General features: G+C 43.4%; 1 protein-coding gene across 5 annotated transcripts; it reads right to left on the minus strand.

The window, feature by feature from the left end:
* Positions 1 to 449: 449 nt before the first annotated feature.
* HDDC2 (HD domain containing 2) lies at positions 450 to 27,889 on the minus strand. Of its 5 annotated transcripts, none has more exons than XM_070223737.1 (7): positions 27,501 to 27,659; positions 25,952 to 26,073; positions 24,152 to 24,254; positions 18,695 to 18,763; positions 11,813 to 11,899; positions 6,469 to 6,607; positions 450 to 814 (listed from the first exon to the last, which is right to left on the minus strand). In XM_070223737.1, the coding sequence occupies exons 1-7, from the start codon at positions 27,579 to 27,581 to the stop codon at positions 717 to 719; spliced, it is 699 nt and encodes a 232-aa protein (XP_070079838.1). In that variant the 5' UTR covers positions 27,582 to 27,659; the 3' UTR covers positions 450 to 716. The 5 variants fall into 5 exon arrangements, with proteins under 5 accessions (XP_070079838.1, XP_070079840.1, XP_014590263.3 ...); XM_070223739.1 differs by lacking the exon at positions 27,501 to 27,659 and adding an exon at positions 26,780 to 27,441; XM_070223738.1 differs by lacking the exon at positions 450 to 814 and adding an exon at positions 4,425 to 5,486.

The following is a 27,889-nucleotide window of genomic DNA, read 5'->3' on the forward strand; positions in this document are numbered from 1 at the left end:
TCTATATTTCTCACCTGATGATAAATCTTCTTGTAATCATGGTCTGAAGATTTGTAAATCAGACAGGGAAAAATACACAAAGGAAGACAAGTGACATTTGAAATTGCATGCCTCAATTTATATCCCCAAATGAAACAAAGGATTAGAGGAGGGGGGAACCTGTTAGGTGGGAACGAGTCTGAGATGGGGACCTAAAGCAGGTCACAGTGAAATTAAAAACCTGGCTCCTGACAGTGATCATCTGAAGAAAGCAGCATTTCATCCAAAGAGCGAATGCATTACACTATACTCTTTTTCCTGGATCCTTGTCACTAACTCAGCTGAAGAGTCTGTTCTTAAAAGCAATCATAATTAAATTTTCTATGGTTCAATGAATCTGGCCTTCAGGGATGTAAGTTATTAATTCAGAAGAAGATAATTTAAAATCTCCAAATAAATATTCCAAAATATAAGGTTTTTAAAATTTATTTATTTAGTTCACAAAAAGGCATGCCCGTCACCCCAAGTCTTCACCTATAGCATTGTCGTGACCACATCCTGTTCTGTAGCTTCTTTCGCCACCCAAATGGTATCAGGTTTTTTGCTGGAGTCCAGACAACTGACAATAAACAGACTCACATCTGGGGAAATCAACAGCCTGATGGTGGCAAAACACAGTGACATGAAACAGAAAAGTAAAATGTTTGTTACAGGAGTGAAGCAACTTAGAGACTATCTCAGGAGTGCGGCTCACTGGTGGTGGCAGCAATGTTAGCGTTTCTTTCCGCCTCGAGTTCAGAAACAAGCTGGACTATCTCAGGGTGACTGAATTTTCCTGCAAAGCAAAAGACAGGGGAAAAGACACTGACAATGTAAACCGCAGGCCCTCCCGGACCAGTTCAACTGACCCCATCTTATCAACAGAGTAATTAAGAGTTGTCTTTCAGGAACTGAGACCCCTTGTCCAGTTCAGGCCAGTTGAGGCCACCAACCCATCAACTGGGCCTGTGCAAATGCTTGATAAATGACCTTTCTGGAGTCAAGGAGCTAAAAACTCCACCCTCAGACCACAGTGACACGGCCATTTTGTGACCGTGTGTCCTATGAAGCGGAATGAAGCTTGACTATATGCCTGCACAGATCAACAGTTACCTCACTTCTTACTTCCAATCATCTATCTCCACACTTCAGACACTCTGCCCTTCAGCCCATCAATTGTGCCCCAAGCCCTGGATCAGGGAGACAGATCTGAGGGCACACGCTCCCGTCTCCTTGCCAATTGATCTCACAAAATAAAGCCACATTTCTTTTCCCAAAAGCTGACACTGTAATAATTAGCATTTTTTATGCACATCGGGCAAGAGACCCCCAATGTTGTGTGGTAACAAGAGAATACATCAGTTTCCCTAGCTTGATCACAGGGTGTGTCAGGGGCTCGATTCTGGGATCTAACCCACACTCTACTCCAACGCAGAAGAACGAAAGCCCAGGTCCTGGAGAGGGGCCCAAGGGGACCACTGGGAGCCTATTCTCTGTCACCCCAGATGCCACTGAGTAAGGAACTGTCGATTAGGCAGCGCTGGGGGAAATTCCACCAGGCAGTCCTTGAATGCCTCTACCAGGAATTTACTGGGAAACTCAGGTAGAACAGACCCAGATTGCTGACGACCTCCCTGCCCATGCCAAACTTGCAGTTAAACAAGGGGAACAAAGCACCTACATATGAAAAGACCAGCAGGAAGACCTGGGGTCTCGGCTCTCCCAGGAGGCAAACAGGAAGGCAAACGTCTCTTGCAAACACCTTTACACTGAAACCGGCAGATCTGTGCTGCTGTCTCTGCCCTTCCCAGATTTCCAACCAAGCTCCAAGCTGTCTTAGGTGGCTGGTGGCTGGCACCGGGACTGTTAAACCCGCATGTCTTGCCTGACTGTCTGTTCTTGCCAGGCTTTTGCGGCTTACTGTTCATTCCACAGTAAACTCTATTCCATTTCGTTCCCATGCTCACCCTCTTCTCTGAATCTTCCTTCACTTTCTCGCCCGGACACCCGGCTTGTCATGAGGACAGTTTCCCTGCAGCCCTCTCACGTGGTGGCTGTTTTCTCTCTCACATAGCTCTTACCACCAGGCCTGGGCCTGTCTGCCATGCTCTTCACTGCTTCCAGGCCACCCTCTGCCTCTCTCAGTAAAGGTCATGCTGTCAGACTATACCACTGTGACACTGGGAGTCTTAATAAGAAATATATATTTGGTCTTAGTCTGCATTGTAGCACAGAGCTTCTAAAACCTTGGAATTTCCTATGTGGTGAGAGCGATAAAGGTGTCTTTTGCCATGTTCATGAGGTGACTTTTGGAATGCCCCTAGGAGTGGTTGCCAGAGGACCCAACCCCAAGATTGGTGGGCTGGACTTTTCAGTCCCACCTGTTGACCTCTGGGGAGGGCAAATGAGCTGGAGGCTGAAACTTGCCAATGACCAACGATTTTAATCAATCATGTCTCAGTAATGAAAACTCCATAAAACCCCAAAAGGACTGGGTTTGGAGAGCTTCCTGTTAGTGAACACGTGGAAGTTTGAGGAGAGTGGCGCTTGGAGAGGGCATGGAAGGTCCATGCCCTTTCCCCATACCTTGCCCCGTGCATCTCTTCCATCTGGCTGTTCCTGAGTTACATCCTTTTATAATAAACTGGTAATTCAGTTAAGCAAAACGTTTCCGTGAGTTCTGTGAGCTGCTCTGGCAAATTAGTGGAACCCAAGGAGGGGGTCCTGGGAACCTCTGGTTTATAGCCATTAGGTCAGAAGAATAAGTGGCAACCTGGACTTGCAATGGGCATATGAAGTGTGTGTGTGTTGGGCAGGGGGTGGTAGTCTTGTGGGACTGAGCCCTTAACTTGTGACCAAAGGACGGGGCCGTTGGAACCTTCAACATACACATGTGACAACCTGGGCTTGCAAACTGGCATGTGAAGTGGAGAGCAGTCTTGTGGGCCTGGGTGGCATCTGAGGCCATCTCCCGGTAGATAGTGTCAGACTTTAGTTGGATTGTAGGACACCCAGCTGGTGTCTGAGAATGCTTGGTAATGTAGAGGGACCCCCCCCCAACCCTGTGTTGGAAATTGGGTGACCAGAACCCCTTTAACCACTCACTGCTCCTCCTGGTTATAAACATCTTAGAACCTCAAGTCTTCATGCCTGGAAAATTCTAGCTTCAAGTTCATCGTCAATTCTCTTTAACGCCACCCACTGTTAATTCTTGATTTCAATGCTCACATATATGATCCTTCCAATAATCCGGCCTCTCCATTCTGTCACCTCCTCTCCTATAGAAATGCTCTCTCTGTGCCCCCACCTCAGTCACTCCTCCCACAGGCACACCCTGGAATTCATCACTACTAATAATTGTTACTGAGGATGAACTTCCCCCACTCACCTCTCCACTTGTGCATTACATTCCAACTCAGCAATTCTTTCCCCTTTCTTTCTCTGACTATTTCTATCAGCATATAAACAAGCTCTTTTAAATTCCATCTTAACAAACCCACCCTCACTTGACCATGCATCCCTCTCTAGCTTACAGCCCCACTTATCTGCTGCCCTTTAAGCAAATTCTCAAAAGGATAGTTTATACTCACTGTCTCTCAATCCTTTGCTCTCATCATCTCTTGAACACACTTCAATCAGGCTTTTACTACCACTGTTCCACCAAAACTGCTCTTACTGAGGACACCACTCAGCTCCATGCTGCTAAATCTGATGGCTACTCCTTCCCTCTTGAAACACTTTCTTCCTTCAGCTTCTGGGACCCCTGATTTTCTTCCCCCAAATCAATTCTTCCCCTGTCTTCCCCAACTAATGGCAACTCCATTCTTCCAGTTGCCCAAGCCAAAATCCTTGGATTCCTCATTCAAAATACATCCAGAATCTGACCACTTCTTACTTCCTCTACCACTACCACCCTGGTCCAAACCACCATCTTTCTCGCTGTGAAACTGCCGTAGCCCCCAACTGGTTCCCTGCTTCCAACCCTAGTGACACTTTCAAAACACAAGTCAGATCACATCGGTTCTGTGCTCCACATCCTCCAAGGACTCCTCATCTCACGCAGGCACAAGCCAATGTCCTGTGCAGGCCTCAAGGCCATATGGGCCTCAGCCCACTTCTCTGCGCTTATTTCCCACCCTCTCCTCTCATCTACCCCCACTAGCCACACTGGCCTCCATGCTGTTCCTCAACACACAAGGTGTCCAAAAGAAAAGAAAGAAAAAGAGAACATCAAGTTATGACTGAATCAGAGAAATAAGAATATAAGTGTTATCAAACCAAAGCCCAAAGTCCCCTTCAAAATCCTCATTACGGTCGCAGTCCACATCTTCACCTCTAATTAAACTTGTTTCTTCTTTTTCCTTCAGGCATTAGTTATTGAGATAAGTGAGAAATGACTTCCTACATCAGTTATATTATTTTTATTTATTAATTTCTTAACAGAAGCAGTGCACCAGAGTAGAAAGTGCGGTGAATTTTAATTTCAACTCAGCTATGGGCAAGTCACCATCTTTCTGGGCTTCAGTTTCTTCTTCAATAAAATGTGTAGTTTAAACTAGATGACCCTTCCAGCTCCCATGTTTTTTATCCTACTACTATTCTCATGTTTCATTTTCTATTTTTCATTGTAAATGTATCAAGGTAGAAGATAATAGTACAAAGAACCACATAAACTTACATTTTAAGTGAAATATGCTATCTCAGAACCCAGTCATTGCTTATAACATGGGTTGGCAAAACTTTTCCGTAAAGAGGCGGATAGTAAATATCTTAGGCTTCGTGAGTTATATGGTCTCTGTTGCAACTACTCAACTCTGCTGTCGTAGTGAAAAAGCAGCAGAGCCGATGCACAAAGAATGGGCGTCGCCATTTCAATAAAACTTTATTTACACAAACAGGCAGCAGGCCAATTTGGCCCACGGGCCATAGTTTGCGGACCTCTGATTTACAATGTTATTCTCTTTAACTAACGTTAAACATTTCTGACCACTGCCTATACCTATCAAAGATGGACGAGACAAAGCTGGTCTTGGTCCTCAGACAGCTTACTATTTGGTAGGGTGAGCAAATGGGGTTTTGGGAAGAGAACCCATTAGAGAGGAACATCACTCAGGAGAATGCAAGTCAGATAGTGACAGTACTATGGCAAGCTCTAGACCAAAGAATGCTTAATTTGGACAGGTTAGGTTAGGTTAGGAAGCAAGGTTAGGAAAGGAGACCAGAGAGATGAGTGGCCTTAGACGGGAGAGATTTTCAGGCCACTCAAAAGTGTCAGGATTTTATTCTTTAGAAAGAGGAAAGCCACAAAAGTTTTTAAAACAAAGACGTGATGATACCTAGATCTACAAAGAAGGAAAAAAATGAGACGTGCGGGATGAACTAGCCAGCCTGGCAGGTTAAGTTAGGAGGTTGTAACAACAGTCTGATGGAGAAATAATGAGGTCTTGTCTAGGGCCGAGGTAGTGGGGCTGGAAAAGAGAGAAGAAAAACTGAATCAACTTCACATAACACAAATCCTATCTTAGGACATAGTGTGTGAGCTGGGACCTTCCTCTGTTTGGTGAGGCCACGTGAGGGGCCTGAGGTCCCAGAAAGGCTCTCTCTAAAAGCACTCTCCAGGGAGATGGAGGCTGAGCTGAGCCTGAGGAGTCCTCGGGGAAGAGAGGAAGTTTTACTCCCAGGAGCGACATGAACGCCAGCCATCACTAACACTTCTGCTTACTTAGCTCCTCAGTCTGGGAACCCTATCAAAACGAAGATAGCTAAGGCTTTCTGCCAACTATTATTCTGCGCACTTCATGAGAACTGACCCACTACATCCTCAAACAGCTCTATAAAGCAGAGTCTGTAACCACCCTCATTTTAAAGACAAGGAGACCGAGGCCTGGAGAGTTTGAGTAATTTACTGGAGGTTACACAGATTGTATGTGGCGGAACCAGGATTCAAACCCAAGCAGTTTGACTCCAGGTCCGGGCTATGAAGTGCTATACCGATGATGGGGACTTCAGCTGTTTGCAATTTTCCTTTTTAAATCTTTATTTCTACCTCCATCTCACGTGACCTTACATCTATAAAGCACTTACAAATTACAAAGCACTTTCACATACATTCTCTCTCCTGAATCTCAAAACCAACCTATGACTTAGGATGAGTATTACGATTCCAAGATTTCAGAGAGGACACAGATTCTGAGAGGTCAGGAGATTGCTGGGGGGCACATACTGTTAGCAGGTGGCAGAGGCAGAATGTCAACCTGGTGCTCCAGGGCGGCAATGCTCTCATGCACCAGGCTGCCTCTCACCATGAATCCCACAACTGTCTTTTTAGATGCTCCATAGGAAAGGGTCAGAAGACGTTAACAACAGAGGATTTCACGAATATAACGTTATTCTCTAGACTAAGAGTAAGCCGAATTAAAATGCACGCTTGTTGACAATAGCACTGAGTACCTGCCGTGGAATCATAGAAGTCCTGCAGTCTCCCAGGTTTGTTCTCAAGGTCTTCATACTCAGACGCCTGAAGAATCATCTCACACTGGTCTAACTGCTTCACAAATCTGGCTTCTGCACTAGACTGGGTCTCGTACTCCTAAGGAAAGGGATAAGTAAAGCAGCATGAGGAGGGCTGCATGATGGGGTGGTCAGGAAAGCTGAGGCTGGCACCTGAAACCAGAGTCACAGCTAAAAGCACATTCTGTATTGGCCACATTGCTCTGTATACAAAGAGACGCTTCCCCTGTAATCTCACAGCCTAACACCAGCACTGCATGCAAGAAGCATGCGCTCACCATCTCATATATTCCACCAGAGGCCTCCAAGTCTCATTTGTCCATGTTGACACTTTCAAGCATTTTTCTTCTTGTTTAGCATCTTGTCTTCAAGATCACTATTCTTTAATCCACCTGAGTGGTTTAGGTCTTTTTAACTTTAAGCTAATATTTTATCTTTTGCTTCTCAAATTATTTCCCTGTCAGGTTTCCTGTTCCTTTTTAAGTGAATTGCTAGCTTTCTCATTTAATTCTGGTTGCCATTTTATACTGGGAATCTCTGTCCTTACTTTCTCAGCGGGAGGATTGAATCAGGTCCCTCTGGGTTGGCTCTTGAGGACACAGTCAGGGTCTGTGAATTTTACACGCCCTGGTGTGTGTGTGTGTGTGCTGCTGGCAGGGAGGTGGTGAAGGCAGTGGAGGGGAGCAGCTTTTTGACCTTTCCTCTTCCCATTGGCCCCCCCCCCTCAGTGCAGACCCGAAACAAGAAGTTCTAGGAGGTCTGCTTCTTAGAGCACGACACATGTCGCACGACCACAAGTCGCAATAACACCATCTAGAATCACTCTTCTATGACGACCACAGCGCCCCCAAGTGGTTTCCCTGAGAAGTTCTCATTTGTAATTCCACCCTAGATGTATTCAGATGACGAACCTGTCATGCTTTCTTGGCAGGTGACGTGATGTGAATCACTGAAGATGTCTTGGTTTTTGTTAGATGCCTTATTCTTATAAAGGCAGCTATTTGGATTTTTGATAGAGCTTAAAATTGTACAGGGAAATCATTTTACTGTAAAACCAAATACATTTTGTTTTATTTCAAAGGCACTTAAAAATCACTGCATTTTACTTAAATACTTATTCACATTTATAGTTATATATTTATATTTAATAAATTCAAGTTCATTATCTCACAAAAAGAAACAGAATACTCCAAGTATAGCAGTCTAGGATTTTCCTCTGTGAAAAGTGAGAAAAAAGCTGTCAAGAACATTAGGAAATACAGCACATTTTATAACAAATTCTGGTGAACTACACATTTCTTTCAAAAATATAAATTGTTGGGGCCGGCCCCTTGGCCGAGTGGTTAAGTTCGCGCACTCCGTTTCGGCAGCCCGGGGTTTTGCTGGTTTGGATCCTGGGTGCAGACATGGCACTGCTCGTCAGGCCATGCTGAGGAGGCGTCCCACGTGCCACAACTAGAAGGACCCACAACTGAAAAAAAAATATATACAACTATGTACTGGGGGGATTTGGGGAGAAAAAGCAGAAAGAAAAATTAAAAAAAAGAAGATTGGCAACAGTTGTTAGCTCAGGTGCCAATCTTTTAAAAAATATATAAATATAAATTGTTGTGTTGTTTCTCAAAAAATAATGGTTCAGGCATTCCTCAATTTCACTTTCCAACAAAGAGGCTGGACAGGGAGAAGAATACCACAGACAAAGCTCTAGAAGTGAGATGGAGCCGTGGTATCTTTGGAGAACTTACTGCAAGTAGTTCCTGCAAGACAGAATGGAGAACTGCAGGGGGGAAGAGGAGAGAGAAGAGGCTGATGATGGAGGAAGAGCCAGCTCTGAGAGGCCTTGTGGCTTATGCTAAAGGGCCTCAGCTTCTCCTGCAACTACGGGACACCACTGAAAGCTTTCAAGCAAGAAGGGTCAAGACCAGATTTGCATTTTAAAAAGATCTATTCCAGCTCCAGTGTAGAAAATGGCTAGACCGGAAGCAGAGAAATCAAGTTCTGAGACTTTGTAGCATGGCAGAGAAGTTATGAGAATCTGGTCTGGCCTAATATCACGGCAATGAAGATGGGGAGAAGTGGGCAGATTTGAGAAATGTTAAGGACAAAGAAGTGAACCAAAATGTGAAAGCGAATGAAAGGGAGAGCTGAAAATGACCTCCTAGTGTCTGCTTGGGTAACTAAAGAGGGAGCAAACGAGAAGAAATAGACCAAAAACCTGACAAAGCAAAGACATAGTAAAACTGAAATCTCATGGATGACATTTGTAACAAAACTGAGGGACATGACACAACCATGAACTGCAAAATATACAGGAGCGGAGACAAATCACCTCCAGCCACAAGCCCTGCATGCGATCAGCGTCCATCTGGGAGGAAGCATGGAGGAACAATCGGGCATCTGACAGACCCCAGAATAGGAGAATCTCAAAATAGCCAACAGGTGTTCACAGAATCCTTGAATTTTAACAGAGGTCAACACTGGGAAGGATCCTGTCTGCTCCTACGGCAGATGAGTACAACCCCAGCTCTGGTGAATTCGCCAGTCTGATCTCCTGGGGTCCCTTCCTGGACAGGGCCCCACGTGAGGAGGAACTCCTGGGAGTGGAATCAAAATGGAGTGGGATAAGGATAACAGAGATGAAGAAAAGAAAAAGTCCAATAAAAGTGGGGAAGGGGAAAGAAGCCAGGAAATCTCTGAAAGCAAGCCGCCGTTTTTTTTAATACTATATTTAAAAAAATAAATAAGTAAAAGAGAAGAGGAAGCTCTATGAAGTTATAAAAGCTATCTGAACCAAGTTTCTTTCCAAAAGTTCAGGAAAACCGATTGCACATCAAAATGAGCAACAGAAAAAGCCCAGCAGTCAGATCCATACAAACTTACCGTTAAGATAAAGAGAATAAGGAAAATATCTCTGCAGACTATTCACATCAGAAAGACGTTCTCAAATTGGTTTTAGAAGGATCAAATCTACAAAAACTATTTCAAAAAGAACTAAAAGATACTAAGAAAATAAGACATGAAAGAATAATATAAAAGGAATTAGAGGTAAAAGAAAAAGTCATTTTAGAAATGAAGGCTAAGCAATAAAGAACACGAGGATAATTAAACACGATGAATAATGCCTTGAGAGACACAGAAATTGAAAAGGAGATTAAGTTTAAAAGTCAAAAAGAAATGAAGACGATATAAAGGATTTGAGAGAAAGTGACAAATATTGAAGATAGGCAAAGAAGAACCAAGAAACAGATATATAGGAGTCTTGGTGGAGGGGGGGAACAAAGCAAAAGGAAAAACTATCTTCAAGAAAATTTTCTTGAAAGATGCGCAACATCACTAATTATTAGGGAAATGCAAATCAAAACCACAATGAGGTATCACCTCACTCCTATCCAAACAGCTATTATTAAAAAGATGAGGAATAACAAGTGTTGGAGAGGATGTGGAGAAAAGGGAACTCTCATACACCGCTGGTGGGATTGCAAAGTGGTGCAGCCACGATGGAAAACAGTATGGAGATTCCTCAAAAAATTAAATACAGAACTACCATATGATCTAGCTATTCCACTTCTGGGTACTAATTCAAGAAGATATATGCACCCTTAGGTTCATTGCAGCATTATTCACAATAGCCAGGGCTTGGAAACAACCTAAGTGCCCACCAACAGATGAATGGATAAAGAAGATGTGGTACTTACATGCAATGGAATACTACTCAGCATAAAAAAGGATGGAATCTTGCCATTTGTGACAACATGGATGGACCTTGAGGGTATTATGCTAAGCAACATAAGTCAGATGGAGAAAGACAAATACAGTGTGATTTCACACATACGTGGAAGATAAACACACACATAGATACAGAAAATAGATTGTTGGTTACCAGAGGGCAAGGGGAGTGGGGAGAAGGCTAAAGGGGCACATTTGTACCCTGACAGATGGAAATAAGACTTTTGGTGATGAATGATGTAGTCTATACAGAAGTTGAAATATAATAATGTATACCTGAAATTTACATGATGTTACCTCAATAAAAAATAAATTTTAAAAAGAGAAAATTTTCTTGAAATTAAAAAATAAACACAAATTTGAAAGTATATATTGAAAATGTACACCAAGTACCTAAGGATCTTAACTCAGAATGACCAACACTAAGACACACACTAATAAAATTACCAGACTGAAAAGGAAAAATAAATCCTTTGACACCTATGCAAACAAAAGAGCATCTGACATATAAGGAAAATAAAATTATGATAAGATTTTGACAGCAATGCTTTCTGACAGAAGAAAATGGGAATAACATGTTTAAGATATTCAAGGAAAGAAACGGGGAGCCAAGAATTTTATAGCAAGGAAAACTGGCCTTCAAGTATAAAGAACACAAAGGAACTATCATAAACATGCAAAAGTTAAGGAATATTGTTCCTGAAGAACTTACTAGAGAACATGTTTCAGACAACCGAAGAGACTGGGGAGACACTGACATAAGGACTGATGGTGAGCATCAACTAGACAGTTGCTTGAGAACTAAGATGGTTTAAAAGAGAGAGGACAGAGAATGTAATAGTCAACTGTTTTGACACTGTAGATATAGTACAACTATTTTAAAAATAGGGGGAGAAAGGAGATAGCACAGGCAAAACAATTTTTTAAACTGTTTTCAGTAATCAGAATTGATGACGGTGGTATATACTATTGTTATTCTGAGATGGGTACCTGCGTAAAGAAGGATAAAGCCTAATAAGCAGGATTCCTGGAGTAGAAGAAAGGATATGTGACCTAATATAGAAAAGGTTAAGTAAAAACTGTGCAGTACTGAATCTGAACTGGAAATATCACTATAAACTCACGAGGCATCTTATATATATAAATATATATATACACACACACACATACATATTCTTGCTATGTCTACTAAAAAGCATAGAAACAATAACCAACTCAGTAGCAATGAGCACCCCTAGTACCCATATTGTGGTCTTAAAAGAACAATTCCTATTTAAAAGTAAAGAACAAAACAGGGGTCTGGCCAGAGCACGCTCAAGGTGAATGAGGCTGGACTACCCACTACTCCTGCTATCCAGGAAGCGACCAAAGTCAAGTCTTTGAAATCCCACCTTTCCTATAGGAACTGCAACCAAAGAGCAGATGAGGAAGAAGCATCTAGTAATAAAATTATTTCAGCTACTAAATGAAAACGACATAAAAACATTAGTATATCACTATTCTGCGACCGCTAAGGATTAAGGGATATAAGCAACAAGAAAACCAAGACATTACGTGCCTCTCGGTGAAAGAATCCAACATCATCTACAGTTTTGACAAAAGGATCAAACTGAGTCTGATCCAGCCGCCGGGTCCAGTTGCCAATCTGCAGAAAAGAGGAGGATGGAGGAACATGAACTGCATCGTGAGTGTGAAACTGGCCAAACCCAGACTATGGGAAACTCCATAGGCCAAGCGGTCTGGATCCTCAAAAGGATAACTTGTAAGAAAGAGAACTAAAGGAGATTTAAAAGACCTATTACGATTTTAAAAATGGGCAAGATGAAGCTAAAATATCCAGAGGTGAACACCTGGGTGATAAAACCATCCAGAAATTCAGGTGATCACTATGAAAACCAGGGCAGCGGTTCCTTCTGGAGGAAAGGAGGGAGCTTCCTTCGGGTCAGGGCACAGGAACGGGCTTCTGGGGTGAATGGCAAAGTTCTAGATCTTGACGCGGATGGTAGTTACAAGGATGTTATTCTCCTAATACCTCATTATGCTGTACACTGGTTTTTGCGTGGTTTTCTGTGTTTTATTTTTCAATAAGAAAGGTTTTAAAAATAACAAAAATGGCTGAAGACAATGAGTATGCTCGTGAACCTGGTGAGCTGGATATGTAGGTGGAGTTGTCCATTAGGCTGTTGCATTTACGAGTCTGGATCTTAGGAGGAAGATTTTTTAGGAGAATATATGGAATAGTCAGCACGTGATCACTGAAGCCCAAGAGGAGTGTGTAGAGAAGGCGGCCAAGGACACAGCCCTGGAAGGGAAGGTAGGCTCTGAAGAGATGGGCCAAGAAGAGGAGCATTTGAAGAAACTCACAAAGACCAGCCAAAGAGACACAGAGAAAATCAGGAAGGAGCGCTCAGGCCACAGACCCGAGGGATGAGAGGACTTCAGTAACATCTTCTAGGCAGCCAGGTGTCAGGTGGCACGTGGGCAGAGAAGGGCTTGCTGGATGGAGCCACACAGAAGCTGCCTCTGACCTTAGCAAAAGCAGGACATGGTGGGGCTAAGTCACACTGCAGTGGGCTGTGAGTCAGGGGGAGGAGACAATGCCTTACCCATCTGGTCGTGAAGGAAGTAGGGAAATGTGGCATCCACTGAAGTTTATTTCAACACAGGGTGTGTGAACAAATGCACCAGGCTTACAAAAAGCTGAAAAAGTTCCCATCTGAAAGCCTCTGTTTTCTCAATGAAGAAGAAGAGATCATTTGCTATAAAGTTGGGGGAGAAGCGGCAAAGTAGGTGTCTGAAGAGAGGGATGGATAGCTGATGTGGGGCCAGAGACAGAGGGGACATGGAGTTCAAGGAGGAAAGAGATACAAGCTCTAGGTCCTGAGCACGGGGGACTAAAGAGAAGGGAAGGGCAGAAAGAGAGGAGGATCCCAGGTTTCCTCACTCCCCCTTGGGGAAAGGTTGGCCCTGACTCAAGGGCTGATATATATGATGTTGATCTCTTGCATCTTCCACTCTCCCATGTCCTCGTGACTCTCCCTTTGGGACCCAGGATCCTCATGCTCTCTACATCAAACTCCCCCACAAAATGCTGCACCTGTACTTCAAAGGATAGAACATGGAGCCATTTTTAAAAGGGTACTTGTTAACCCAACTGTATCTCCAATGGACTGAGCTTCAGACAAGGTGGAGAGAAAATGCAGGGTGTGTGCCAGACATTCAGCATGTGGGGGAGTGGCTCCTGCGATGCCTTGGGATTCAAAGGGATATTTCTTGAAAGTGAAATGCATGTGGGGTGGACATCGTTCTGTGATACTTTGAGAAAAAAATGAAAATGTTTTCTCTTGGCTTGCTGAAATTTGATTTCACATTTCTGTGGTGAAAGAAACATTATAATCAAGGATGTTTTAATTGCTTTAAATAGATGCAACCCTCTGGGTGGAGAGCTACTTATCATGGTGAATGGCTGTGATTAACATTTCAGAAATCAATCAACTGGCATTTTCTCTGTAACTAGTACTATTCTAAGTTCCCTGGGTACAGAATGACCATATTTTCTTGCATCAAAATCAGAACATACGGACTGGAGACAGAGGAAAAATAGGGCTATGTGTCAGGCAATATTCTAAATGCTTTACATATATAAATAAATTTGGTTGCCAAACAACCCTATAAGATAGGTATACTATTGTTATTGCCATTTTATAGATGAGGAAATTAAGGCACAGAGAGGTTCAGTAAGTTGCACAAAATCACATAGCTAGTAAACAGAGGAGTCAGTATTTGAACCCTGGAAATCTGATATCAAAGTCCATGTACTAAATTGGACATGAATTATAAAAATCCTTAGGTTAATATAAGAGTCTGTGTACTGGGTTGAATAGCATTCCCCAAAAATTCATGTCTACCTGAACCTAAAAATGTGACCTTATTTGGAAATAAGCCCTTTGCATACGTAACCAAATTAAGCTAAAGTCATCCTGGATTAGGATGGACCCTAATGCAATGACTGGCGTCCTTATAAGTAGAGAGGACTCTGAGCACAGATACAGACACAGGGAGGACAGCATCTGATTAACCAGGCAGAGATGGGAGCGATGTGTCCCTAAGACAAGGAGTGCCAGAGCTGGTAGAGGCATTCACCAGAAGCGAGGGAGAGGCGAGGAGGGATCCTCCCGAGACCCTTCAGAGCAGGCCCTGCCCTTGATCTGGATTTCTGGCCTCCAGAACTGTGCGAAAATAAACTTCTGTTGTTTTAAGCAATCCAAGTTTGTGGTAATTTGTTACAGCAGCCCTAGGAAACCAAGAGAATCTCCCATTAATAATAACTGAAATGGTATCATCAATACAAAAGAACTATAAACGCTTGTTCAATTAACAACATGTGGCATAATGACATAAAGAAAATGCTCAACTAGGAGGTAGGCTTGTGGCTTAGCTTTGTCTCTGTAAAAGGGCTCCTGGACCCAATTCCAACGTACGTTTGTGTGTCTGTGTGAGTGTGTGTGTATGTGTGGACGCTTCCCCACACCAGCAGGCAGTTCTTGGACGCCAGCAGCGTGTCCTAAAATTCAATTCACTTCTGATACCATCTACTGGGAGACAGCATCAGATTCCACAGGTGAAGGGCTCAGTCCCACCAGACTGCCTTCCGTTCAGAAGCCAGTCGCAAGCCCAGGTTGTTACCTGTACTTCTGACCAACAGGCTACAAGCTAGGGGTTCCCATGACCCCCCTCCTCAGGTTTGATTAATTTGCGAGAACAGCTCAAAGAACTCAAGAAAACCTGTTTACTCACTAGATTACAGATCTATTACAAAGGATATTAAAGGATACAAATCAAAAGCCAGATAAAAAGATACATAGGATGAGGTCCCCAACAAAGGTGCTTCTGTCCTCTGGAGTTTGAGGCCTGGCAGGGTAGCAGATAGAACAGTTCTGGTTCCCCAACGTGGAAGGTCTCCAAAAAAAAGAGCTGTCTTTGTGGGTTTTTATGGAGGCCTCATTACAATGTCATGACTGACTAAGTCATCAGCCCTGGGTGACCAATTCAACCTCATCCCCCCTCCACTCCCCGGAAATCAGGAGGTGCACTACAAGTTCAATCCTCTGATCACATGGCTGGTTCTCCTGGCAACCAGCCCCACCCTTGGGTGGACCCCAAAACCACCTTCATTAATATAACAAAATACATCTGCATCACTATCAACACTTAGGAAATCCCAAGGGTCTTGGGAGCTATGAGCCAGGAATTGCAGATGAAGACGAAATATATGAGAAATACATTCCGGTCATCTGAATGACCAGATACATATATTTCTTATAAAGCACAATATTGCAGTCACCCACTGGCTAGGAGACCATGGGGAAGGTAAGGCTCTTCAGCCCTTAATCTTCCCATCCATAAGATAAGGGAGTTGGAAATGGATTTACTCTGTTTTAACTTTATGAAACTCTAACAGATATAGTAAAGAACAAAAGTGACAGAATATAGAGATAATTTAAAAACAGCTAAGACTATAATAAAGTAGCCACTGCATAGTACAAAACGTATCAGAGAAAGGAAGAAAGAGAGAGAGAGAAAAAATTAGTTCGCTAGGGCTGCTGCAGAAAGTACCACAACTGGGTGACTTCAATAGAAATTTATTGACTCATCTTGGAGGCTGGAAGTTGGAAATCAAGGTACGGGCAGGGTTGGTTGCTTCTGTGGGCTGGATCCGCTCCAGGCCTCCCTACTTGGTTTACAGATGGCCATTTTCAAGTTTACACGGCATTCTCCCAAAATGTGCATTTCTTTGTCCTAACTCCTCTTCTTCTAAGGACACAAATCATATTGGATTAGGGCTCACGGGAACGACCTCATTTTAACTTGATTATCTCTATAAAAATCCTATCTCTAAATAAGGTCTCACTGGGAGGTACATATGAATTTTAGGGGGCACAATTCAACCTGTATCAGGGAGAGAGTGAGCATGCGAGCAATATTTTCTTCTTAGGTATCACCTAGAGCTAGGCTTTTTTGTCAAAAGATTCTGTAGGCTCTAAAAAGCATGTATTCGGTACATAGAGAGAGTGATACCCTAGTTCTTGAAACAGCAGAATTTAACAGGCACAAGATGGGGAGAAATGGTCAAAGAAATTAGGGACAATTCTAATGTCCAAAACTCATTCTACAAAATAATATTAGATATTACAGATGTACATTTTCCCCCTTTAGTTTAATGATTCCCGGATAAGTTCAAACACACTTGCACCCACCAGTGTCTAAATACACATACACACTCACACTCCACTCGAGAATAAACACCGAGACTTAAATAGTATGCTCAGTCTGTACCTCTGGGGCCCCTCTCAACCTCACCCTACTGACCCAAAGCCGCTACTTCATTCCAAGGAACGTGTGAATTGGTTAAGGAGAGTTTAAGAGCCATGAATAATATTTTCTATGAATAAATTTCTATAATTCTGTTTGGGAATGCGTTGTTGATTATTTCTATGGTCCTTATTTATTCCTCTCTGACCTTTAATACAAAAACAAAAAAGAGTTCCCGGACCCTTTCATAGTATGCAAAAATGAGTATGCAAACGTTCATGTCAGAAAGTTAAAAAACTCACAATTTTTCTCCTCCCCATCAGTCCTCAACATCCCACACAGTATTACCAATAAAGAAATTTAACCCATGGCCTGCTTCTTTTAAGTTGCTGGTTGCCTGGATGCAACAACTCGAAAGGAGGATGTCACATTCCAGGGTGGCTGCTGGCTATCTGTCCTGAGATCTTTAACAGCTTAATGAATTCAAGCAACGACTTCTGCAAGATCATAAAATCATTACTTGTTTGGGGGTTATCAAATCATTTAATGCTTTGTGTTTTATACTTTCCCAAATCCAAAGTCTTCCTAAGTGACTGTTGTAGTCACTGTGCCTTCCAAATCTTCATTTGGAAGATAAGATACTGTTGTAATTAAAGTAAATTTTGCAGTAAGCTTCATTTAGCTAGTTGTTGACGGCTAACTAAGAAAATAACAGATGTCGGCCACCATGTCTATAATAATTAGGAGGCACAAGCATACAAATTCTTGTAAAAGATATTCAAATTATGAGGGTCTTTCTTCCTTAAGAAACGATACATGAGATTAGTTTCATAAGCTCAGGGGCCAGTTTTTTTCTTTTTATGTATAAAATGCAACCCAACTCCACTCCATTATTCCCCAATTCATAGCGTTCCAAAAGTTCACTTAAAAGTCCATACTTTGGAACAAGAGATTCTTTTCCTAAAGAAACCCTGTTAGACCTGGTAACAGATAACCACCTGAGCCAGGCTCCGGCTCCACATCTCGAATGCTTTGCCAAATTTAATTTTCACAATTATTTGACAAAGTAGGTACTAAAGACCCACAATCTCTCATCTTAAATCCTCAGGCCAGAACTGTTCCAGTTTTTGGTGTTTTCTTTATTTTAGAAAATAAAATGGTACATATAGTATATATTTCAGAAAATCTCTAGTGGGGTCTGGGGCAGACTCGGTTACCAAACAGATGAATATGACTACATCAAAGCATGCTAATTTTCACACCAAGCGGGATGAGTGGGGACTCTATGAGCCTCATGTTGATTTGGGTAAGATTTTGCAGCTGAATGAGTTCAGCTTAGGTCAGGTTTTTTACAAACCGGCTCTCTGAACTTGGTAAATTTCCTAACCATGGCTAAGGGCATGTGGAGCTGTATTATTCTTTTTCTAGAGGAGAAAGAGGTTAACCAGAGCCAAGTAACTCACCCAAGGGCATGGAGCCAGGAGGAGGGGTTCAAATCCATGTCTCTCTGGCTGCAAGCCCCTGCTCTCTGCATCACACTCCACTGCCTTAAAATAAAATATTATTTCCTCCCACAATCCAGCTAAACCACAGAAACAACAGCACACTCCAGAATCTGACCACTGAGTAAAACGGCATTTCCAGGAGAAATGCTTCGGGATTTCGAGCCCGGGCACTTCCATCCTGTTCCTGTCTTCCCAAGTGAAGGAAACGCCTGCCTTACTCAAGCTCGCCTCACGAGGCAGTGGGGAGGGAATTCTGCCAGCTCGGAGGCTCAGGGGAGAGCTCGGCAGGGCAAACTACCCCAAAGCCCGCGTCTTTTTCAAGGACCAGAAATGGGTGGGCGGGTGTGGGGCCGGTAGGGTCGGGGGGGTGAGAGCAACGCATCAGGAAATCCAGGGGTTAAATCCATACCAGGCATTAGGGTGACAAGGGAAAGTGAAGGGAAGAGAAATTTCTATTAGCCAAGAGAAAATTCCTGCAGCAGCTGGGCGGAGAGAAACAGACACAGACCAGGAACTAAAAAGTTAGATACAGCTTGTTAAGAGCATCTTAGTCAACTGAAACACCGATGAGCTATATAAATTCAGTTACAGTAAATAAAAAGCAATCCATCATACACACTTACTTCCCAAAGTTCATAGAGCTCCTTTCTGAGGTCCTCTGGGAGGAGCCAGGTGAGCTGCTTCATAGCTTCCTGAAATATCAAACCATTATTTTAATCATGTTCCCATTTATCTAATTTAACAACTCATCTACGAAAACTAAATCATGGGCTCAAACTCTTACAAATAACTCCCAAAGGGACAATGGAACATTGGGCAATATTTATGGCTTACAAGGAGGGCAGCGTACATTAAATAAATAAGTCTATTTATTCATATGAGCTTCATTGAGCACTTATTTCCTGGCCTGCAGCCCACCAGACACAAAAAAGAACAATGCGGAGGGTGTGAGATGAGCTCAGAAATTTCAGAAGCGAGGTCAAGGATTTCACATCTTGTGGGTGAACTGCAAGATGCCCACGTAAATTTTAACCGTAAGCATACTAGAGTTCAAAACAAACCTGAGAGTGGACAGAACAGGAAAGTAACACTGAATTATAAAGGTCAAAGAAATTCTTTGTACACTAATATATTTATTTTCTATTGTTAATGTTTTTATCACAAAATGTAAAGCACTATACACACGGGCAGTTACTAGCACAAAGGAAATTATATGATAGCATTTTGTAGGCTCAGAGACTCACAGGCTGAAAGGGCATATTAGAGGGTAATTGGCCAAACCATCCAGGTAGTATCTGAGCCCTTCAGCAGCATCAGCGTACCCTTCTTGCCCTCCCTCCGTAAATGATCCAGTGGTAGGAACCTAGCACCTCAAGAGGCTGCCCAAAGGCCCTTTAGGCAGCAGACAGAAAGTACTTTCTTACATCAAGCTGAAAATCATCCCTGCAGTTTTTCCCCGATGGCCAACTCCATCCCTCCTGCTTTGCTCCCTCACACACAACCTCAATGTCATACAGGTGGGCAGTGACCCAGCTGGGTCAGAATCTCTGCGGCCACAGTGATGATCCAAGGAATGGCCATGTAACTCAAATGAGCCACTCGGGGCCATCTGCATGACTTGTCCAGCTGAGATGGGAGAGAGAAGCCACGAGCAGAAGCCTGAGAGACCCAAAACCCAAGGAAAAGCAGAGATGAGAGACTAAGAGAGTGGAGGGTATTCTGTACTTGTTTCTAGTCTCCCAAGTCCGAGAGCCACCCTCATTCCTGTCTCTTCCTTCATTTCTGTGTTGCTCCAGCATCCTTCTAAAATATCACATTTTGGGGGCATGAGGTCTGCATCTTACGCTCAAATGGCTTCAAATTCCTTCACCATCCTCAACCTACACCTCTTAATCTGCTTCAGTTCCTCTAACCTGAGGTCAGGCTCCTTGAAAAGAATACGGTTGTACTACTTTTGGCAAAATGGTTACACAAAAGTGACCAAGGTCTTATGAAATCAAATTATGAGTTGACGAAAAGCAATGAAAATAAAAATGGATATTTGTATGTATATTTCTTTGCTACTGGGAGGAAAAGAAGGTTATAGAATACAACCATTTCCTGAGCAAACAGTATTTGCCAGTGTCAACAACTAGTCTCATCAGGAACATCACCATCCTGAATGGCTGGTAGTGTCACACCACCCTTACTGGTATGAAAGTTACAAGGTATTTTGCACCTGCATTCTCCCTTGTTTCTTTTTCATAAATCTCAGCAAAATATTTGAGAAAATACTTTGCATTTTCAAAAACTAAAGGTGTCTTTATAAATAGATTGCCTTTCTCTAGACTGTTCCAGAAACACAAGTTTGCCCATTGCTTTTGTCAGAAAAGAACAAACTGGGGGGATGGCCCGGTGGCGCAACAATTGAGTTCGCACATTCTGCTTCTCGGCGGCCTGGGGTTTGCCGGTTCGGATCCAGGATGTGGACATGGCACCGCTTGGCAAGCCATGCTGTGGTAGGCGCCCCACGTATAAAGTAGAGGAAGATGGGCATGAAGGTTAGCTCAGGGCCAGTCTTCCTCAGCAAAAAGAGGAGGATTAGCAGTAGTTAGCTCAGGGCTAATCTTCCTCAAAAAAAAAAAAAGAATAAAGTGAGTAACATATATGTACAGGTATATCAAAATCTAAAAATTTAGAACACAAACATAGAAGTCTTGCTTTGACAAGGGATTATTTTATTCCGTTTAAGGTGACTGATGTGTGGTCTGAGCAGTGGAACAGAATGGAATCACTGCCTCCATCATGCTGGATACTATGCCCCTATATATGCAGCCTAAGACTGAATTGACTTTTTGGAGATCACATCCAATGACTAACTTACTAATAAGCTTCCTGTTGACTAAAATCACCATGTCCTTTAAAAAACAAAACAGATAACAAACAAATATGTGGCTGCTCTCTTCCTAAAACTGAGTAATGATTTTTGTGGATCTAAACTCATTGATATCATTTGTTATTATACAATCAGAATTGCATTTTGAGATCTCTTAGGTAGTCCATATTCCTTGTTTGGATGCATACGCCACAGAATCACGCCTATCTTTGTAAATGAACCCTGCGAACCCTCCCTGTCCACGGTACACAGCTGAAGATGCCAGACTTTCCCTTCCTGGTGGTGAGCCCCGCCACTCCTACTTCTATATTGTTTTGCCCTGTTCACATGCAGATTTAGAATGATAATTTCCATAGCTTCTTCCTGTTAGCAAAGCATGTCAAGAATTTGCCTCAAGTTCTGAGCTGAATGAAGCTTTCAGCAAATGTCTTGTGTCAGTTTTGTGACAAGCATCCAGAGAGCGTTACACAGCCCTGGTGAGGCTGAAGAGTACAGTAGTTAATGAGAAACTGTAGATTCAGACGGGGTTTCAAAGCCAGCTCACCGTTTACTAGCTGTGGAACCCTGAGCAAGTTACTTAACCTCTTTGTCTTCCAGGTTTCTCGTCTGTAAAATGGGGTTGATAATGGTACCTCACTGAAAGGACCGTTGTGAGGCTTAAATAGTTAACATATATAAAATGCTCCTTATCTGGCACATGTTCCTGATATTTTTCATTTTCTCCCACTTGCCATCTTCACTCCTGTAATAAAGTCTGGTTCATCTCCTTTTAAACTCTCGGTTCTTTAGCAATTTCAACCCTCACACATACACACATACCATGACTCTGCCTTCCAACTTGTAATATGTTATTCCCTTTGCAAAGGAGTATAACCTGCCATTGCTGTATTTCAGTGTCAAGCATGCCACTAGTTCTTGGTGATCCCCACGAAACATCATTTATCAACTTGAGTAATAATATAAAGTTCATTATTTTATCCTATTTAGGAGGGGGAATCAGCCTATAAGTATTGCTTTTGGCCCCTAATTTTCTCTTCTATGCCCTCATTCTGCCTTTCATCTTAATACCTGCTCTCTTCCAAAACAAACAGCCTTCCAGGCTTATCAAGAATATTCCTTCCTCCTACTTCAGTTTAAGGCCTTTCTGATACAGTTGGCTGGCCTCTGGACAAATGAGGCTTCCTGGTTCTCATTATGTGCATTCATCTCGAGCCAAGAAACTTTCATTTAACTATCTTAATGCATGGTTCAGACATGCAAATTTGTTGATAAATACCATGTGCATAAAGCACTGTTCACCACCCAGATCTTTCTCTCTGTTCTCAAACCCTAACCAGCAGCAGGAAGAAGCAACAGAAGATCAGCGCTCTCCAAGCCTTTGGTTTCTTGTTCAAGAACTTGTGGTTCTTTAAGATGTTTCCCCTGTTCCTTCTGATTTTGATATTTACTCTCCTGTGAATGAGGGAGTGGGCATCAGTCAGGAGGTTTAATGAGGCTGGACAGGCTTTTCCTCATGGCCAGGAGACAGCGTCCAGGAACACTGCCGCGCCCTCCCTGATGGTTCAGGTCCCCTCTCTGCCCCTCAGTGGGGCATCACTAGCCCAGACTCAGCCTTGTCAGGACAGTAGGAGGTGTTCTCTCATCTCCAGTGGCTGGAGATGCTTCTGATGGACTGGTTTTTCTTCAGAAGGTTCTGACTTGCTCCTCTGTGGAATAAACTTCAAACTCACGGTGTATCTGCATAGGGGCGGTTTGTCTTTTTCTCTGTGTCACTTAAGGTCTTTGACTACCCCCTGGTGCTTCAGGAGGTGATTTCTCCTCCACAATGTCCAGATTTACCCTTGCATAAAACTATCATACATCCTGAAATGAGCTGTAGAACTGGGGAGCTTTTTCCACTTCTTTTACTGTATGTCATTGGTCACTACTCAACATCCTCTGGTTCAGGGCTAATTCCTTTCCACAATTCAGAATCTTGAGCTAATGGTTTCTTTTTGTATTGATTCTGCCAATCAATCTAGGAATTCTTTATTCATGACAGTCTAGACTCCTATGGACAACTATTTCCTTAGCTTCCTCCCTTTTTACATGATACAGGCTGAAGCCTATATTCTGGACCTGTATTTTGGCAGCAAGAACACATCCCTTACATTAGTCCCCTTGTTTCCATAATTTAGGATGTGTTGGAACTCCTAAAGTGGAATTCCTCATGGATCTTCTTCCCTCTAGAGGGGTAAAATGCTGTTGGCTACTGAGCTCTAGTCTCCCTCCAGCTCTGGGAACAGCTAGTTAAGCTCACCTGCCCTGTCAAACCATACTGATAAAGGATCAGTCCACTTAGTAACTTAGGATCTCTGGCCTATAGTCAAAGTAGCTTGTAAGAATCCCTGAATTGAGAACCAGCCAGTCGGCATTTAAAAAAAAAGCCTTCCTGGATTTCCCATCCTCTGCCTCAAATACGTCTTCCTCTTTGGCTCTGGGATCTGGCTTTAGAGCCCAAATCAACACTGACAATGTTTTATTGATGTTATTCATTTCTTTCTAATGCAAATTTTTTTCTTTTACTTTTAACCACTAAATTAAAGGACTAATTTAAAATTTACTAAATAATGATTATTCTTATGATATACAGAACTTCTCTCCAAAGAGCTTAACTAGCATCGAGAATTCCTTCAAGTTCCAGCTGTTTCCATTGTTCTAATGAAAGCCATATTATCTATGTCCACATACTGAGAAGGGAAAGCATGTCCCCATGTTATACAAGGCTGGGAGCAGGCAGACTTTTCTGCTCTTGTGTTAAACAAGGTTGAGAACAAGCAAAAACCCATTCGCAGCTTACTCCAGGAAATCCTTACTTTTGGAAGGTAAGATGGTAAACTACCCAAAAGAGAGTAAGCACCAACAGCTTACTCTTCAAGACCCTCTTTAAGACCTTGCCTCACCAATCCCACCAATCCAAAGCCATCATGTCCTAAACTCTGTGCGATCCCAACTAGTTAGCCATCCTGGAAGATCCACGGAAACATCCTCCAGCCTAGGCCCTAAAACACTATAAAGATCCTCCCTGATCTTCCCCTTCCTGAGACACTGTTAAGCTCTATCAAGGAGATACTCTCCCTTACTGCAACAGGTCTAACAAACTTAGCTTGGTTTCAGCAACAGCTTTCTCCGGCGGTCTCTTACGGAGTCAACAGTCAACACTAACCTCTTCTCGCCTATGTTTTTCTTCTTTGGGGATGTTATCTGCTGGTGCTATGTCCCCCACGATGCATTCTGCCATATCGTGAACCAGGGCTAGGCGCACACATCTGACCAGGCAAGAAACGGTGAATAATTACACAGAATTATATTCACTACAGGTTCCTCCTCTACACTATTTTGAAGTTGCATAATACATTTTTCTTTCTCCACCCTCATAGAGAATTTTAATGCAGTATTTTCTAAAGCAATTATATTCTGCCAGCTGGCAACAGTTCTGAATCAAAACTGATAGTTTATTCAACACAATACATGAGAGGGCAGGGGACATTTTTAGCATGCGTTTTTTTTAAAAACTGGCTGGTTTCTCAAATATCACTTTAAAAGATTGATAACTTCAGATTACAAAGCCAGGAGGTAATCTGGTTACAGCATTTACTTACTGATAAAAAATTCAGAAACAATCATTTGTCCAACACACTAGTTAGATGTCAAAATGAGGCCCTCTATAGAGAAATAGGTAGAGCCGGACAGATCTGAGTTCGAATCCAGCAGCCAACATTTATTAGCTGTGTGACCTTTGCCAAGTTACTTAATTTCTTTAAATGCTCAGTTTTATCAGCCTTTATTTTATCATCTGTAAAAAAGGGGTAATGATACTTCACAAGGCTGATATGACAATTAAATTTGATAATGTCTGTTTCTGGCACATGTTGATCATTCAACAAATGGTTATGATTATTAGTGATAATGATCAGTGATTAGGATAATCACTATCAAAATAACACAGGCAGGTCATGAGATGAATGCCCCAGAGGGCCAGCCTCTTTCCTGTTCCCGCTATTACCAAGGCCGTACAAGGACGACAGCCTCCTTGTAGGTGTCCCTGCCTGCAGGCTCTGTCTCATCCAGTTCAAACTGCAGGCTACTCTTAAGTTCATCTCCATCCGACACGGGTTCATCTGATACTGCCTGTCAAAAATCTCCTCCATTCAACACCATCTACAGAGGAACAGGGCTCCCCACGCTCCCTCACGAGCCCTTTGCTGCACTCAAATCGACTGCCTTATCATTTCCAAAATACACCTGGACTTTCCTCCCATCAGAGCTTTGGCTTCTACGCCCTTCCCTCGGTGTGCTGTGCCTTCTCCCACTTCTCTACCTAGTCAGCCCTTTAGAGCTCATCTCAGAGTCTGCCCCCTCCCTTAAGGTCACTCAAGAACAGTGATCTCTCCTTCTAGAACACTTTGCTAATTTTCTAACATCACTTAGTTCGTGCTTTTTTTGGAAGCCAACTTTGGCCTGTGTAATTCATATGCGATTTATTTACTGTCTTATATTGCTAGTAAACTTTGGCCTGTGCTCAAAAAGCATTTTAAACACTGTTGATCAACTGAAGAGGGGGAGGGTATTTCTTTCTCAGCTATATCTTGCACATACCACTCCAGAAAGACACCTCACAAATGGGGGCGCTGGATAAAAGTACATGGTGTACTAACACAATGATAGAATTCTAGACATAACACACTCACCTTCAAGTCCCTGGAGACCCTAATGTCACACTTAGTATCCTTGAGACCAAGACAGGCTCTTTCACTTGTCAAGAGAAAACCCAGAGTGCAATTTACAACAACTGAAGCAATCAACACACATAGTTCCCCATCCTTCCTCCTGAATCTGTATGGTTTGTCTCAAACAATTTTTCTTGACATAAACTAACCTATGAGAATTAGACACAGGCCTCAGTCATGAAAAGTGGTGCAGACTCCTAGACCCCTCACAGGCAGCGAAGTTCACATCGGCTTACCGGTCTTTGTTGAGATGCTCATCTTTGGTCACCAGAGCCATAACTGCCATCCTGTACATGTGATCTGACACACTCTCTGGCCTCTCGACATTTCTGTATACCCAGCCAGTCCGTGGGACTCTCTGATGAAAATGAGAAGCGAAAAAGACGTTTTTAAAAATAAATATTTTAACTATCTGCTACGCTCTTCAAGAGAAGTCCAGGGAATAGGGACCAGAAGCAGGATCATGTTTTTAGAATATATTAAAAAATGCTTAACTAACCAAAATGAGGCCAGCCCTGATGGTCTAGCGGTTAAGATTCGGCATTCTCATTTCCAGGTCAGGGAACCACACCACCCATCTATGGGTGTCATACTATGGTGGCTGCATGTTGCTGTGATGCTGAAAGCTATACCCCTGGCATTTCAAATATCAGCAGGGTCACCCATACTGGCCAGGTTTCAGTTGAATTTCCAGACTAAGACACACTAGGAAGAAGGACCCGGCAGCCCACTTCTGAAAAAATCGGCCATCAAAACCCTATGAATAGCAGAGGAGCATTGACTGAAACAGTGCTGGAAGGTGAGAGGATGGCGCAAAAAGACCAGGGGGTCGTTCTACTGTGCTGTGCACAGGGTCGCTAGGAGACAGAATGGACTGGAAGGCCCTAACCACCACAAACCAAAATGATCAACATCTGGAAACAAATAAACCAGTAAGGTCAGAGAAAGACAGACAGAGATACCCACAAGCATACAACACAAAAGTCCAACAATCAGGTTACTCTGTGTAACATATATAAATTATGGAACATATGCAAGTCCTTTAGACGTAAACTGTAAAGTACCTTATTCCCGTCAACTATAAGAGTTGGGACTTTTTGCCTTCAAAGAACCCCATTCAACACAAGTAGAAAATACTGTGGTGAAAGCTCGAAACTTGACCAAGTGACAGACTTCCAAGTTCTGAAGCAGAAGGGATAAAGGCGTTTCTAATCACTTCCTGCTATCACCAGTCACGACTCTTGCTTTGTTCAGATGATGTGATCTTCCGAGACTGCACTTTTTCCTCCTAAGTCTACATTTCTAAAGAATCTTATAAACAGTAGTCGTAATGGCATGAAACAGATCATCTGCTCTGAACTTAGAAGTTCTGCAAAATCACGACGGGGGGGTAGGACACGCACATGACGTAACTCCAGCGTGACATATATAAAATCCTCTGTAAAAAAAAGGTCCTGTTATTTCTGGAAGTAACTGAGACAGATGTAAAGCGCTCCACGTCACATCGGCGGGACAGGCGGCTTCAGTTCTTCACAACCCCTGCTCGGAGCCCACCCCGACCGCCCCGGTGGGGTCGGAAGCCCCGAGCAGAGGCGACCATGGCCGGGGCCCCCTCGCACATCCCCGCGCCAGCTGCTCCCGAAACCTCCCGAGCCAGGCTCTCCTCCCGGCCCCGGGTACCCCGCGGTCCAGACGCTCCCGGCCTGGCCGCCCGGCCACCAGCCCCGTCCCCGCGCCTCGCTCCCTCCGCCTGCGGTCAGGACGGCGCGACCGGCGCCCGCTCACCTTGAGCTGGCCCACCAACCGCAGGAAGCGCAGCAGGTCCCTGACCCCGCGGCCCGCGAGCGGAACGGAGGCCGAAGCCATGCGGCCCCGGAGGCCGAGCGGGAGGAGCAGGCCGCGCGGCCACCCCGAAGCTCCGCCCCCGAAGCCCCGCCCCCTCCTCTCCTCCCCCTCCCTCCTCCTGCCTCCTTCGCTTTCTCCTTCCCCCTCCTCCCTCTTCTTCCTCCCCGTCGTGACTCCTTCCTCTCTCTCCTCCTACAGTTCCTCACTCATTTTCCCAGACCCTTGTGTCCTATCCTCCACCTTTTGGCCTTGGTGGCCGCCCCTGGGGCATTGCAGCATCCAGGGCAGACACAGTACTGGGCACTCATTACTGCTTGTTTGCTGAACTC

Source organism: Equus caballus, chromosome 10 (assembly GCF_041296265.1).
Source record: "Equus caballus isolate H_3958 breed thoroughbred chromosome 10, TB-T2T, whole genome shotgun sequence".
In the NCBI taxonomy this organism is placed as follows: Eukaryota; Metazoa; Chordata; class Mammalia; order Perissodactyla; family Equidae; genus Equus; species Equus caballus.

Bases quoted from the DNA above. Each gene is read 5' to 3' on its own strand.
- HDDC2 (XM_070223737.1), bottom strand. From the start codon at position 27,581: ATGGCTTCGGCCTCCGTTCCGCTCGCGGGCCGCGGGGTCAGGGACCTG. The intron at 18,764-24,151 runs GTTAGTGTTGAC...TTGATATTTCAG, and splicing joins AAAAACATAGGCGAGAAGAG to GAAGCTATGAAGCAGCTCAC. The intron at 6,608-11,812 runs GCACGTAATGTC...CCCTTTCCTTAG, and splicing joins TTGGATTCTTTCACCGAGAG to GAGTACGAGACCCAGTCTAG.